Consider the following 16,861-nt stretch of genomic DNA (forward strand, 5'->3'; position numbering starts at 1 on the left):
GTAGAATATTTTCTGGTCTGCTGGAGTGAAAGTTCAATTCAGTTTGTGCTTGGCTGTCATTCATATTCATTCATTCATTTTAACTTCAGTTTAGTAGCAAGCCTTCAGAGGAAGAAGAGTTCTCTTAAGGTAGTAAATTCTCTTTAGGATGCCTGATGAGTTTTAAGCAAACCAGATCCTCACCATATGGACAAATGGTAGGTCTTTCATTACTAATTTTTTTGTGCTCTCATTTTCCTGTACTAAAATATTTCCCCATTCTCTTCTCCTTTCTCTGTAACATACACAAGGACACCAAATCACACAAAATAGAGGGGAAGAAAACGGTCATTTAAAAAACAAAAGGAAATATGAAATCACCTATTTCAATCATATGCTTTCTTAAATGATGCTTTTTGTAGTTATTATGTTATTTTTAAAAAGGTATATTTTGATTTTTTATGGAGGGGTGGGAAAGACAATGTGCACAGTAAAATATCCCAATTGATGCATTTTCTGGTCTTGAGAAATTCCTTGTCCTTTTCTATTACAATGGAGAACGTTCATTTCAGCGCTCTTCACTTGTGAGTTCCTTGACTCGTGAGTAAATCCTGAAAGCAGCAATTCCTCTTTATGTCTTCCACAAAGACTCCCTATTGGCTCCGCACAGGGAAAAGAATACAGATTCATGGAAGATGGTGACAAAGGAGGACAAATACCAGAAATGATACTTCCGGAGTCTATACTCCATTCCCTACTCCCGAATTATTATACTTAATCTATTTCAGACAGATGGGTTTCAGGTGGTTATGCATCCAATTCTATAGGGACTTTCAGTGAAAGATTTCCATATCTTCCTCACCATCTGACAAGGAAGAGTGTATCAGCTCTCAGTATTGGCTACTCCCCTATTCTCAATCTGATCACCATGTCTCAAGTTAAAAGGGGCTCCCATTTTTTCAGCCATCAGTGGGACCAGAAAACAGTCAACTATCAAACTCCACATAATTCATTTCTTCCTGAACTCTGTTTAGCCTTCTCCCTTTGTCACAATGACCATCGACTCTCCAAAGCTCCTAATTTCTAGTTTCTTGACCACCTTCATTCACTTCCTTCCGTCATTGCCTCTTAGGATACCCCTGCCTCTTTCTAGTCATTCAATTTTATGACAAGATGATCAACCCACATTAGAATCTTTATTTCATACAGAGTTTCTAGACTAAAGTCAAGGTTGAGCTACACACAAACATACTGCTCTGTGGCCCCATAAAACCACCTTCAGTACTTGGAAACTTAGTGATCTTGCCCCTGACTCAGCTGTATCTCTTTTGGCCTCTTATTAATTTTCTCAAGACCCCTTGTCATCTCTTATCTGGACCACTTTTCTTCTCTGCTGACTAATGACCTATAAGTGAAGGCTCTAGTTGGAAAAACCCAGAGCTGTCTGAACTCTTGGGCAATGAATACAAAACTACACCAAAATGTCAGAGATCCTATAACCCTTGACTGGAAAGCACAGTAAGGTGGCCCCTCAATTACATTCTGTTTCCCTCTATATTGTAAATAGACAACGTGACACGTATTGCTCAGGCAGATTACTTACATGTGTGGGCATACAGTTACCAGCTTTGTAACATCTGCCTGTTCTGAATCGAAAAACAACAGTATCTGTAGTCTCATCACTTGAAAAAATAGGATTCTAAATTACGAGCAAGTCTACTTTCTCTACTTCTAACAATGCCTGAATGTAGAGGAAGTTATCAGGGTTTGAAGCAAAAGAAACTAAATCTAAAATTAGACATATAAGACATATAATGCATCCAGCTCCCAATGTAGTAACTAGACAGTGCTAAGCTCTGTACCAAGAGGACAAATTTGGACTACTCTAGGATCTAAACTCTCGACACTTTACATCATTACTTCTCTTACTATCAACTTTGTTAATAGTCTAGAAAAGGTACCTAACAAGTTTCAGAAAAGCTGCTTCTAGTGGAGTGAGAAAATAAGAAACCCAACTAAGAAGTCAAAATAAAAAGAACAGACTGAGCAGATGCTACCAAAACAAACGGAGCAAAGCAGATTAAAATCACTGGTGGGTGAAAATGCTTAGCAAGTGAAAGAAGAAAAAATAAAAGGAGGCAGTAAATCCATCTTTACCACTTCTAACTTCCTCTTCTTAAATGAGCAAAACAAAAATACAGCTTCCAAATGATAGAGACCCCAAATATCTGCCTTCAATTTTCCAAACATTGCCTATTCTATTTCTAAAAGTTCAAGGGTAAGTTTAACTGAGGTGACACTCCTGACTCACAAGCTATCTGTGAAATGGCTTAATGGTGGCCTTTTGATGAAGAAGTGGCTTTTAAGGTAATTCTGGTATACTCTCAATTTGTGACTTGTTCATTTTACAGCCCAGGTTTAGAAAGAGAGAAATCTCTAGCAGAGGTGTGAGTAGGGTTATTGTGCTTGTTTCCACTTGTTTCTAGAGAATTTGTGGGTATGCATTTATTTGAGATCTGGCCTCCAACACGAAGAGCCTGAGTTGAGAATAAGGCTGTCATCTTGTACTTCTTCAATGGCCTCCGATGCCACAGAAAAGTACAAAATAGGTTGCTGACTGACTGATATCTGTGATCTAAACTCTTTCAATGTAAGAAAAGACACACCATGCAGTCAAAGAAAGCTGAGTAGCTTGTTTTAAAGTTGCCAGTTTTCATAGAGCATTAAACTCACTCCATCCCACTGCAACTCAGTTGTCTAGAATATCATTTTACATCTAGTGAGAATATCAGAGAGAAAAAGACAAGCTAGGTACATAGGCACGATCATTGTAAGAGCCACAGAAATTTTTGAAACCTTCAATTTCAGGAACCAGAAGTATCTGCAAACTCCAGGATTATAAATATTATGGAATAATTATTAATATAGGTAAAGAATAAAAGAGAGGCACAATGAAATAATTATAGATACTTCAGTCCACCTCACCGAAGAATATCAAATGAATCAAATGAACGATTCAGCAAATAATGTGCAAAAGGAAAGACTTTCATTTCCTGTCCCCAAGGAATTCCAGAGCAGAAGGTGAGAAGAGAAAATAAATCATAAACCTGGCTTTCCCTTATGTAAGATGAATCAAGTACTATCGTTTAGAATTAACAATAGCGCCAAAGATAAATTCATCTTTTCTCAAAAGAACTGTTTTGAACCCACTCTCCATAAACCTTTGGGTGGGGCTAAGTGAGAAGCAGCAGTCCTGGTCACCATTAAGCCTCTGAAAGCGAGCAGCCACCTGGGCTCTCCACTCATCTTTTCTTCAGGGCTATGGGAATGGGGGGACCCAGTCCTTCCTTTAAGCAATCAGCAATCTCTTGGGACTGTGTGACTGATCTGCTAGTTAATGGGGCTTCTCAGACAGAAGACCTTTTCCTCAAGTCATCATTCTAAGATAAGAAGAATATCCTTTCCCCTTAGTGATAGGCAACATGAACACGTTAAACACCAACTCTAACCACAGTGAGATACCACTTCACACCCATGAGGATGGCTACTATATAAAAAAACAAAACAGAAAATGACAAGTGTTGGCAAAGATGTGGAGAAACCGGAACCTTTGTGCACTGCTGGTGGGAATGTAAATTGGTGCAGCTGCTGTGGAAAATGCTATGGAGGTTCCCCCAAATTAAAAATAGAGCTACCATATGATCCAGCAATTCCACCTCTGGGGATATACCCAAAAGAATTGAAAGCAGCCACTCAAACAGGTATTGGTATGCCAACATTCACTGTAGCATTATTCACAGTAGCCAAAAGATGGAAACAATCTAAATATCTATCAACAGGAATGGATAAACATATTGTGATATATCCCTACAACGGAATATTATTCCTCCTTAAAAAAGAAGGAAATTCTGACACATGCTACAACATGAATGAACCTTTAAGACATTATGCTAAGTGAAATAAGCCAGACACAAAAGGACACATTTTTTATGACTCCACTTATATGAGGTACCTAGAGTAGTCAAATTCACAGAGACAGAAAGTAGAATATTGTAATGTTGGTGACTGCTAGGGGGAAGAGGGAACGGGGAGTTAGTGTCTAATGGGTACAGAGTTCCAGTTTGGGAAGATGAAAAAGTTCCGGAGATGGATGGTGACGATGGTTGTACCACAATGTGAATGTTTTTAATGCCACTGAATTGTACACTTAAAAATAGATAAAATGGTATTATCTTATGTATGTTTTACCACAATAAAAAATTCTACATTTCTACAAGAGTACATAGAAAGCTTTGATGGGGATTTCTACTGGGAAGTACAGCTGAGTGCGTGGGGTTGAGAAAGTCTTACTTCTGTTCTTTCGGAATTTTTTACCATATACTTGGGTTATTTTCATTTAAATCAAAACCAACGAGAACTGTCAGCCTTTAACCTGGAAATTCCTCTTATAAAAATTCAGCCTAAGGAAATGATCAGGGAAGGTATAATGATACATATACAAGAATTTTGTTTTTAATATTTAAAATATGGAAGTAACCTAACTAGTTATCACATGGGGAATGGTTCAAAGAATGGTCGAACATCCCTACAATGGATGCAGAACCTAGAGATGACCATGCAGCTATCTGACAGAAAAACAGGGGCTATACATAATGTGGTAAGTTTTAAAAATGGGTGACATTTAATATGACCCCATTTATTGTATGAAGGGTGACATGTGTGTACTGCATGCACACTCAGGCTTGGGGAAAAAAGTCTGGAAGGATACGTATAAAATGTTAACTACGGTTGTTCCTGGATAATAGAATTAAGGGCAATTTCTATCTATTTCTTCATATTCTTCAACTTTGAGTTTTTACTATAATAATTATTGCAAAGAGCTCCTATTATCAGAGAAGTAACAGAGCTATTTCCATTTTGAGGAACAAACAGGCAAAGGGTTCAGGGAGCATTCGACAGTGCAATGAGAGGCTCACAGGTTACAGAATCTTTAAGGGTCCCAGGAGCTATCTTTCCTGTTCCATCTCCAGGCCCTAGCCTGAGGGAGCCAGAGAGGCTTCCAAGAGAGGGCCAGATGCCATTGCTGAGACTTTCCCCCAGTTCACATCTTACAATCAATCACGTTTTCACTCATTTCCCAAGTGAAGAGTCACCATCGGAATTTTGCATATAAATACCTAATTCTGGTTTCAGCTTTTCAGAACTCAGAATGATGACACCCAGCAATAATAATAATCAGCAAATTTAAGATATCTTTCAATAGGAAAATTCTCTCAAGCCATTGCAGGTGAAGATATTTTTTATTTTAGCCAACCACTGCCTGCCCTCACATCCTTCTAGGCAAGCAACAGACGGCATTAAAAAACTTTTCAAGAAGTTCTCCTGCTCTTAAAATAACGTGTTAAAATGAAGTGTTTCCTTTTTGTCATGCTATTTTCCTTTTTTTGTAATTTTGAAAATATTATAATGTAAAGTCACAGAAAAAGACGTAAAGGGATGTATTTTATAGATGTCATCAACTCTCCCCTTTAAAATTTTTTTCAACGAGAGACAGGAACATGGAAGACACATGACGCATTATAAGCCTTACTTATCCTGTGGTTTATTTAGGGAATTTTATTTTGTGTTAGGAAAATGACAGACTTCTGCTTTTAGGTAGACAAATATGAATAACTCACAGAGAAACAAGATCACCTATTACCAGCAAACTTTTAGAAAATCAAATAATTTAGTGTCTTTATTTCACTCTATAATGAGCAAACGAATATAAATGCTCACTACTACAAAATTAGCCACATATCTTTACCTCTGTAAAAAAAAAAACGGTTCAACAGCATCCAGAAGTCACTATTCACAGCTTCTGCATTCACAAGGAAAACTCCAAATGTCCATGCCTCCCGAGAGTGAAATGCTCCATAGCTGGCTCACTCTGCATGGACATATTCTTCTCTCCTAAACTAACCTGAAGAGCAAGCCGGGTTTGTTTACTGCACAAACATCTGTAATTGCTAAACATCTCGGTGACATGGTGTAACAGTTACTGCTTGTGCAAACTGCCCATCTAAATTACTCTCTGCACTATGAGCACATGAAAACCCAAGACACAGAGAAATTGGAAACATCTGTAAAAATTAATGGTCGAACTGACCAAGGAGGGGAGGATTAAAAAAGCTAAACAGTTCCAGTGCAACGCTGACTCTAGAAAATCCTCCTCCACATTATAGGTTCCTCCTTAGCATATCCATAGCTCCCCTCTGTGGGGGATCCTAGCTGGCATACACTTCATTTTAACCCACCAACGCAAACCCATTACAAGTCTTGTTACAAAATAGTATAGATAAGACACAAGTTAAGGGGATTTATTATGTCTCTAAAAAGCAAAAAAAGCAATACCTCCTCTCCCATCATGCAGTCAGCCTCCTCTCCAGTTTGAAAAGGTCCGAGAACTACCCTGGAACCCTCCCACTTCCTTCCAACAGCCAAAGGCACGGAGCCTGAAGGACCCAGCCTAACCCTGAGTCATACTTGGGACCAAATGAGCAATGAGGAGAACAAAGCTCGCATTTGTTTATGATTCAGGAAGCCAGGGCCGATTCATGGCTTGGGTGGCTTCGAGAGAAATCCTCCTCCCTCGCCTACGTCGCTGCAAGAATCTAGGCTGTCTCCTGGGACCCACAGGTGTGACCATTCGGACAAGGAACACACTGAAGAAGTGTTTATTCGGCAGGACCCAGTAACCACTTCTGTTTAAAAACGTCAGAGAGAAAACAAAAAGCCCACTATCTTTCAAAAGATAATATGATCGGGGAGTGAGAGATATCCAGAATATGGTTTGTATATGAAATGTCTGTATTTCAAAGAAATAAAATTAGTTGTACTACACAAAAATTACTCATTAAAAAAAGAAACAAACTGAAGAAGGAAAAACAGCCGTGGCTTTATAGAAACGCTTCCCCTAGGAAAAATACAGCAAGATTGTTGCCAGCTATGTCATCAGTGGTATCCTAACAGATCGGAATAAAGTACTTAAACAGTAATCTTGTTTTCTCCTCAGATGAAATACCATTTTAATCACCACTTCAATGAATTTAGAGCCCAGTGGTTAAGAGTTCAAAACTCTAGAGCCAGAGTGTCTGAGATCAAAATCCCAGCCGGGCCGTTTCCTACTTGTGTGATCTTGAGCAACTTACTTAACCTCTGTTCACTTCAGCTTCCTTATCTATAAGTGGGGATAATAGCACCCAGACACAGGGTTGTCTGGAAGATGAAATAAGCAATATATATAAAGTGCTTCTAAAAGTGCCTGGCACACAGTAAGCACGCTATTAGCCACTCTTGCAAATTCAGAATGACTTCAGGAATCAGGACACCAAGTCAAGAGTAGCCTCACTTTACCACAATTCTCATATACTTAGACTCTGATGACCTGTTTTAGTTATTAACTATGGTTAATTTTACTCAATATTTATCAATGATCTGCAGTGTGTCCAATTCTCTAAGGGGCTCTGAATAAGATGCTGTCCTAGTCCTCAAGGAATGTGCAATCTGCTTGGGTAAACAAGACATAAATCTGTTTATGTATCACACAAGAAAACAAATGTGGGAGATGTCACTAGGCTGTAAATGGCAAGTGCAATGCAAGTGATACAGAGTTAGCATTTGGAATTTAGAGAATAGATAAGAAATCACCTTTTCAAAACCCAATTAGGATGGGAGAGATGAGACAAATCACTTGTACAGAAGAATTCCAAATAACTTATGTCGAGGGGCCAGCCCGGTGGCACAGCAGTTAAGTGCACACGTTCCGCTCCGTGGCCTGGGGTTTGCCGGTTTGGATCCCGGGTGCAGACATGGCACTGCTTGGCAAGCCATGCTGTGGTAGGCGTCCCAAGTATAAAACAGAGGAAGATGGGCAGAGATGTTTCCTCAGGGCCAGTCTTCCTCAGCAAAAAGAGGAGGATTGGCAGCAGATGTTAACTCAGGGCTAATCTTCACCCCCCCCCAAAAAAAAATTTATGTTGATACTCCTCTCTAAAGGGGGTGAGCTTAACTCTCCACTCTTTAAGTGTGAGGCATGCGTAGTGACTTCTTACCAAAGAATCGAATACAGAAAACGGAAAAAACAGAACAACTTCACAGTGGAGAGACTTGACAAACGCTACCTCAGCCAGGTGACCGAGGTCAACAGCAACAGTGAGAAGTCATGTTGATAGTATGTACACTTGCTATGATGCGGTGAGAATGGCACTTCACCTCTGTGGCCTTCCTCCTCAAAATCCATCACTTCAGTCTAATCATGAGAAAATCATCAGACAAATGTCAATTTAAGGATGTTCTGCAAAACTCCTCAAAATTGCCAGGTTATCAAAAACATAGCAAGTCTGAGAAATTGTCACAGCCAAGAGGAGCCTAAGTAGACAGGGCAACCAAATGTAATGTGGTATCCTGGATGAGATCTTGGAACAGAAAAAGGACATTAGAGAAAACCAAAGGGAATCTGAATAAAGGATGGACTTTGGTTAATAACCATTTGTCAATATTGGTTCATTAATTGTGACAAATGTGCTATATTAATGTAAGATGTTAACAACAGGAAACTGGGTGTGGGGTATGTGGGAACTCTGTATCATCTTCACAACTTTTCTATAAATCTAAAACTATTCTAAAATAAAAAGTTTATTAAAAAACTAATTAGGAAGATAAGCTTGCTGAATGTATATAACGTAAATAATATAAATAATAAATGTAAATAAACATATACGTATGATTTATAGACATACATGACTATGTTCACGAGTATATTTATGTAAATGTATTTAACAATGCCCTCTCAGCTGAATTATTTTTGCTATCTCTATATCTTTAGCTTATCTATTAACAAAGACAGTCAAATGCTGACTCCTGGTTTTTTGCTTTCCACAATACACAAAAGAGTTTTCTTTGAAAGGAAACTTGGCTCTTCTGTCAGTTCTGCTGCCAACCCAGGCTACAGCGGCCCAACTCAAAGAGCGTGCATGAGGTGGGCCCATCTGCCCCTTTCCAAGAGCTACTAGAAGTTCCTGGTGCCTGGCCAATTAGTCATCAACCACGGAGCCCCAGGGCTGGCAACTCTCCCAGCTACTTCCTCTCCCATCTCCAGTCCACATTGCCCAGTGCCTCCCCAGTTATCTCTCTAAAGTGCCAATGTGATCAAGACACTGCCTGATGGAACTCTCAGAAGTATGGCCTGGGAGTGGGCTGGCAGAGCCCTGGGGGAAGAGAGTCTCTCTTTTCTCCAACTCCCCACCTCCACCACTACTACCATATCCCCTGCACTCCAGCAAACCCAGCCCTTCTCCATAACCATGCTCTCTCCTTGTCCAAGCATGCATGGCCAGTACCATGAATCTCTATTTATCTTTTAACACTTTGCTCAAATATCACGCTCCTTGAAAAGATCTCCCTGACACCCCATCCCTTCCTTCTAGACCTCCAGGAAAGTTAGTAGCGCCTTCTTCCCTATTCTCTTTGATGCTTTGGACATACCTCTACTAGTCCTTTTCCCCTGCATCAGAATGACTTTCATACATACCCACTTCTCTCCCATGTAAGGACAATCCAAAGCTCTAAATGAGAGGCCTGTATATGACAGTTGATCCAACGCAGGATGTAGGGGAGGATGTGTTAACTCCATTCCAATTAACTACACCAGATCTACCCCACCTCGAATAAACAACTTGCCAGGTGAAAAACCCGTGTGTATTATGCTAATACAGCATCCAGACATGCCACCTAGGGGATCCCTTTACAAATGGATTGCCACTCCTTAGCTCATTTATCTAGAAATTCCTGAGCTGCCACTGCTGATCCATAAAAGGCATTCAATAAAGCTCCAGTAAATGAATAAATGAGCCAATTAATGAATAAATGAAAGAGTGAATCTGTAGCCAGACCACAAGCAGACCCCAAAGAGAATGAGTCTTCCTTTATAATTTCAATTGGGTTAGGACAAAATGCTATATTCACATATCCAGTCCACAAATATTTACTGAAGGCCAACTAGAGTTTAACAATGATTTTCAAGGAATTTTAATACAATGGTGACCAACACAGACAAGGTCCAAAATCATGGCACTTACTTTCTAATGGCTGATATTTAAGGCTTGGTGATATCAAACAAACAGCCACCACAGATAGAGCAAAATCCAATTCTACTTTTCTGAGTTTGAAACGTTCCATAATAGAAAGGTAAAGAAATAATCCTGGAAACTGCACTGCTATTTACAGACACTCCTTCTGTTCTAATAACCAGAAGGCAACAATAATAACTATGAAAGCTAACCAAGTGATTACTATATGTCAGGCACTTTTCTACCCATTGTCCACGTTACTTAATCTTCACAACGTTGTGGGCAGGTCGTGCGGGTGTTCTAATTCTACAGATGAGGAATCAAAAGCACTGAGCGCTTAACGAATTTGTCCCAGGAAGGGTTAGAGTTGGGATCTGAACCCAGGCAATCTGGCCTGCATGCTTAATAGCTGCTACACTCCTAAAAACACAATTTTAAGGCCTTCTGGGAATGCAATTCTTGGTGATGATCAGGCTGCAATTAAATATTTCTTAGAAAATACACTATGCCGAATGTTTTAGAAAGGCTATGTCCAGCATATACAAAACAGTAAACAGCACCTAACCTGTCAAAGAGTAACCCTGTAATACTGTTTCTGATTTCCTTCCTTTCTAACACCTCTCTCCTCATTTTCCTAGATAAGGAAACTTAACAGAGACACTCAGGGAAAGAAAATACATAAACCAAAGTCCAAAAATCCCAGACAGTTCATTCAGCCCAGCTACCAGTGGGCATCTTAATACCACCTGCTCATTAAAAACCATGGATTTTCCAACTACTCAAGAGATGTCCCATAATTTTATCTTTCAAACAAAATGAGGGACATCCAATACTATAGGTCTTAGATAATCCCAACAAGGTTTGGACCTAGTTGTGTTTCATTAGTCAAAGAAGGTATCATTAGCTCCTGGAGATCCCCAGAGCTTATTTCTAGTCTTCAAAGGATTAGAGACATAAATTTCTCATTTTTAAGGAAGTAAGATCACCACTTTAGATGTTTACATGTTTTCAGATGTTTTACATGTCTTAGATGTTTACACGTATACTTAAGTATACAGCTTGATGAATTTTTACTAGGATGGATAAAAAGATTGCCTGAAATATGTAAGAAAATATTAAAATTTCTCTTACTGCAGTTCAGCTGATTAAAAAAATTGATCAGTAGCTCATTTATATATAATTTTAATTCTAATTCTCTGTTACAAGTAAAAGCTACAATGTTGATATTATAAAGGCATTAATTTGGGTGGCTGTGATCCTATAAATGAGATTCAAGATGATTAGAGTTGAAAAAAGACTCACAAATACAATATCTACTTGTCAAATGCAGTAGAAAATTTAGAAAGAATCATTTCAAGAGAGAGATATCAGAAGTCATTAATGGAAATCAGATAAGATAGGAAGACTATGAGAAAGAAATTTCTTGAAGGATTTCTTTATAGGGAATCCAATAAAGTAAACAACCAAGCTGGGGAAATATCTTTTCCAATCTGACTGTTCTGACTGTTCCAACCAAGCTGGGGAAATATCTTTTCCAATCTGAAGAGCCCAGGCCAAAAAGCCTGCTTTTCTCAATAATTAAGAGGGCCAAGACTAGTTGTGCCCAGAGAGCCTGGGAAAGGAATGACCTGGCACCGAAAAGCCAGGCTTATTCTATATAAAGACACGTCAGGTTAGGTCCTGGGACTCACCTGAGTATCTGTAATTTACCCACTTATGTGTAATACCTGACACTCCTCTCCCTAAGTATGTGGCCAGGAGTGATCATCTGAGTGACTCATAAAAAAAGGAGATTAGGAAAAGAGTGGGGCCAGGCTGAGGTCACAGGGAAGCAGCCTGATGAGGAAATTCCCTCTGAGGTCCACAGGTGGGAGACGGAAGGTACCAGCTGTGTGCATAAGAATAAGGTCCTGTCTGGGTTGCCTTCTTGCTTATAGTCTCCCAACCCAATCTCTGGCGTGATGACTCCCAAATCTACATCTACAGTTCTCTCCTGATCACCAGGCTTATTTCTCCAACTGCCTACTGGATGCCTTCACTTGGTCCTGCAAGTACCTCAAAATCCAACTAGTCTAAGACGGAACCTGTGACTTTCCTCCCCAAATATCTTTCTCCCCCAGTGTTCCCTAGTTAGGAAATGATACTGCCATCCACCCAGCTGCTTAAGCCACTTGCCTAAGGCATCATCTTCAAGTCCTCCCTCTCCTTTATCCCTCACATACTATCAAACTTGATTCTACCTTCAAAATATTTCCCAAAACCATCCATGACAATAGTTAGAAGCTGTTAGAGAGAAAAACTACTTCTCTCATCTTGATGTTTCCTGCCATATAAAAGGGAGTCTAAACAGACACTCTCTGGACACTCTTGGCCTCTGGACATAATTCGTCACTCCTGGAACTCCCTGCCCCCTTATTCACGCTCTCCTGGGAGAGTGAAATGACTTCTCTGATAGGTGAATTTGGGAAAGATAAACTGGGTGTGCTCGACTCAGCTCTTCTCCTAACTCTTCTTTGAATTGGCCTTCTCTGTTCTTCCCCAGGGGGCAGGCCCTTCTACCTCACATGGGTCTGCCCTAGTCTAGCGTTGCTGAGAACTGGGTGGGTGAGTCTGTCTAATTCTAGGGATCACCTGGCAGGCCCATTTGGCTCTCACATTAATCTATATCCTCAATAACAACATTGCAATATAACACAGGTAGAGAAAGATGCATAAATCATAAGTATACACTTGGAGAATTTTCACAAAGTGAAATAAGACCTACATAAACAGAGAAATATACCACGTTCATGGATTGGAAAGGGGTCAATTCTCCCCTAAAGTATCGATGGAGTCAATGCAATCCCAATCAAAATTCCAGGAAATATTTTGGGGGGGGAGAAGAATTGACAATCTAGTTGTAAAATTTACATGAAAATACAAGGGACCAAGAAGAGCCCAAGAAATCTTGAAGATGATGACTTATACTGCCAGATATCAAGACTGACTATAAAGCTACAGTAATTAAGGAACTATAGAATGGGCACAAGAACAAATAGACCAACAGAACAGAGAGTCCATAAATGGACCCACACATACACAGCCACTTAAATTATGACAAAGGTGATATGGCTATGCAGTACAGAAAGGATGATATTTTCGATAAACAGTGTTGAGTCAACTGGATATCCATACTGAAAAAAATGAACAAAAATAATACTTTGATTCTCCATCCACTGACTCATCTCACTCATTAACTGATTCAGAACCTAGAGTGTGTGGGGGGGTGGTATTTAGCAGGAGAGCCAATATAATTTTCTGTTAACTTCTCTCCTGAATTTTAGTTACCCTGTGTTCTGTAACCCACTCTTCTCACTGTAGCTTGGAATACTTTCTCTAAACCACCTATCTGATCACGTCACTCTCTTGCTGAAAATAGCACCCCATTGCCCTCGAGATCAATTCCAAACTCCTTAACAAGTCTCACCAGGCCCTTCCGGATCCAGGCCCTGCTTCTTTATTCTCATCTTTCCCCACTTCCTGTGAGCCTTGACACATGCTCTGTGCTATTTCTTTTTCCCTTCAAGACATTTATACATGTTGCTGTTTCCATCTTGATAACTCTATGCTCCTTTGCTTGATGAATATCTACTGGATCCATGGTATGGTTCTCAGCCTAAACACTACTTCCTCTAGGCCTAAAAACATCACTTCCTATAGGTCTAAACATCACTTCCTATAGGAAGAGATTACACATGCACATGAACACACACTCTCCAGCCTTCCTTACAACTCACTACTTCCTGCCATGCCCAAGGGCTCCTGTGGCACAGTGCTGTGTTCTCAGCCTGATCACGGTATTCCTCACACTGTGTTATTATTGCTTGTTTACTTTTCTGCAGCTCCCTGAGGGCAGTGACCTGGTCTCGTTTACCACTACTATCCCCAGTGCTGAGCATATAGTGAGTACTCAATAAATACTGGCTGAAATGAGTTACATTTACAATTTCACAGTATTTTCAGCTAAATAACATTTTTTTTAAGTCCTATGAGTTAGGGTAAGTATAAAAAATATTCTCATTTTGGGGCTGGCCCCGTGGCCGAGTGGTTGGGTTCGCGCGCTCCGCTGCAGGCGGCCCAGTGTTTCATCAGTTCGAATCCTGGGCGCGGACATGGCACTGCTCATCAAGCCACGCTGAGGCGGCGTCCCACATGCCACAGCTACAAGGACCCACAACGAAGAATATACAACTGTGTACTGGGGGGCTTTGGGGAGAAAAAATAAAATAAAATCTTTAAAAAAAAAAAAAATTCTCATTTTACAGATGGCCAATTTGCGGCTAAGTGACTTCATCAAGGTCAATCAGCTAAACAATGACGCCATGCCCTTCTAATCTTATGATATGTAACTTGGTTCATCTTTAGCTACACTATATTTTCCATTATTTTGATATAACACATACTTACCTCTGGGCTTAGCTTAAATGGTACATTTTTTCCCAAGGTTCTTTTTTCCCTTTAAACTTTTATCAAGGGAAATTTCTAACATATACAAAAATAGAGTATAGTGTCCTGAACCCCCATTACACACCACCCAGTTTCAACAATTACCAACTCATGACCAATGTTGTTTCCTCTGTAACCGACTCACTCTTCCATCTTCCAAATCACTGGAAGTAAAATCTCAGACATTAAATCATTTCATCTGTAAATATTTCAGTTAAATAGTGCATTAAACAAGTCATTCACAGGTGTATCCATTCGCTAGTGTTAAAAAGACTCAGAAATGGGGTCCTTCCTTAAAGCTCAGTAAGGGAAGCAATACTACTCACTATTTCTTTATTTTGATGGGGAAGTGTTATATAGTATCTCTCCTGGTATATATCATCAGCATTCAACCACCCTCAGGAAGGTGATATGAAGCACAGGTATAATAAGCACAAAATTTTCTACTGACTCAGAAAAGTGGATCTCAAAACATTCACAAACTTGAATGGAAAGAATAATATAATGCTTGCAGCTGTTAATAATTATCATATTTCTTTTTCCCTTCCTCCAAGTCATCAAACTAGCCATGTCAGAAAGCCAACTGCCCCAGCCTGAATGGAAGACCTACTTGGGCCTTACCTAACACATGCTGTCACATCAGATCCAATTTGTGCTTCTGCAAAATCAAAACAGCCAGCTCAATTCTCAAAGGAAACTGCCTTCCTTAAATATAAATCTTGGACACAAAACCATCTCAAACATGATGAGAACCAGGTTATGCACTAATAAAACATTATCACACTCATCAGCTCTATGCCAGGTTGTGCAATAACATAATGGATTCATAAATCTACACAACTCTCCATGGCGCCAACAACAGGGGGTAAAGATAGTTTTGAATCCTCTTAGATGCTGTAAAAATTGTCTGCAGTGAGCAAAGCAAGCTAGGAAGTTTACATTTTCCCCAGAGGTTTCACAATGAGAACAGGGTTAAGGGAGCTGCCAGCATATGGTTTCATTCTGCAAACAAATCACAAATCAAGATGCACACACACGCGCGGACATCTATGTATTACTCTGATGAAGTTAACATTTCATGTTACCAAGACCAATGCAATAAATCTTCTGTTTCACAAAGCTGCAGTGAACCATACAACCACTACATTTTCAACTATATAACTCTTATATTATCCCACCAGTACCTTCATTTTATAGAGGTCTGTAATCTCTAAAGTGCTATGCTAATACAATTTTAATATTATCCTTTCAACTATACTTATTGAACATCTACTATGTGGCACACACTGTTCTAAGCACATAGCATACATCAGTGAACAAAATAAATAATAAACATAATAAAAAATAAATATTGTATTAGAAGGGGGTATACGCTATGGAAAACAACAAACGCAGTGCAAGTAAGCACAATGGGCCAAGGGGGCAGATTTCAGAAGGAGTGGGCCAGAGCAGGCCTTGCTGAAAAGGTGGGGTCTGAGCAAAGCTTGAGGGAGGAGAGACAGGCAGCCAGGTGGGCAGGTGGAAGCAGAATGTCTAGGCAGAGGAAACCACAGTGGCAAAGGACCCAAGTGGGAGCACGCATGGCATGTTTAAGGAAGAGCAAGGGGGCCAGGATGGAGCAAGAGAGGGGAGAGCAGAGAGGGAGGAAGTCCGAGCTACAGTAATGGGGGTCAGGTCACCTTGGCTCGTGGGCCCCGGGGAAGACTTTCACTGCGGTTCTCCAGGGAACCTCTAGAGGGGTGTGAGCAAGGAGTAGCATGAGCTGACTTAGGATTTCAAAGTGTTGCCCCAGCTTCACTATTGAGACTAGACTATAGGAGGAAGGGGAGAAGCAGGAAGCCCTATTAGGAGACCACTGCAGTGATGGTGAGAGAACAGGGGAGCAGCGGAGGTGATGAGCCCTGCTGGATGCTAGACATACTTAGAAGGCAGAGCTGATGGGGTTGCCTGGCAGATCTGACATGGGATGTGAGAAAGAGGAGTCAGGGACAACCTCAGGGCTTTTGTCCTGAGCGATGGGAGGGGGAAATGGTAATGCCTTTAACTGATATGGGGAAGGCTGTGGGGAGACTGGTTTGAGGGGGATGATGACAAGTTCAGGTTTGGAACAGCTGATAAGAATTTAAGATCTTCAAGTGGAGATGTTCAAGTTGGCAGTTGGACATGTGACTCTGCGGTTCAGAGGAGAAGCGAGCTTAGGTACAAATGGGAGTATTACATTTGATGCTGATATTGGTATTAATAATAACCCAATTTATTATCAGCAATTAAAACAAATATTAATAGCA

The 16,861-nt window shown here is 40.2% G+C and overlaps 1 protein-coding gene across 9 annotated transcripts in view; it reads right to left on the reverse strand.

Moving 5' to 3' along the window:
* SH3KBP1 (SH3 domain containing kinase binding protein 1) overlaps window positions 1-16,861 on the reverse strand; it is a 315,088-nt gene that overhangs the window by 112,274 nt on the left and 185,953 nt on the right. Inside the window, exon 1 of one of the 9 annotated variants that reach the window (XM_023633589.2) lies at window positions 6,373-6,520. The exons of the other annotated variants lie outside the window; for them this stretch is intronic. Within the exon in view, the coding sequence (XP_023489357.1) occupies window positions 6,373-6,387 (15 nt within the window). The 5' untranslated portion in view covers window positions 6,388-6,520. Of the gene's footprint in view, window positions 1-6,372; window positions 6,521-16,861 lie in introns of those variants that run through there. 9 annotated transcript variants of the gene reach the window in all.

This window comes from Equus caballus, chromosome X, assembly GCF_041296265.1.
Source record: "Equus caballus isolate H_3958 breed thoroughbred chromosome X, TB-T2T, whole genome shotgun sequence".
NCBI classification, from domain to species: Eukaryota; Metazoa; Chordata; class Mammalia; order Perissodactyla; family Equidae; genus Equus; species Equus caballus.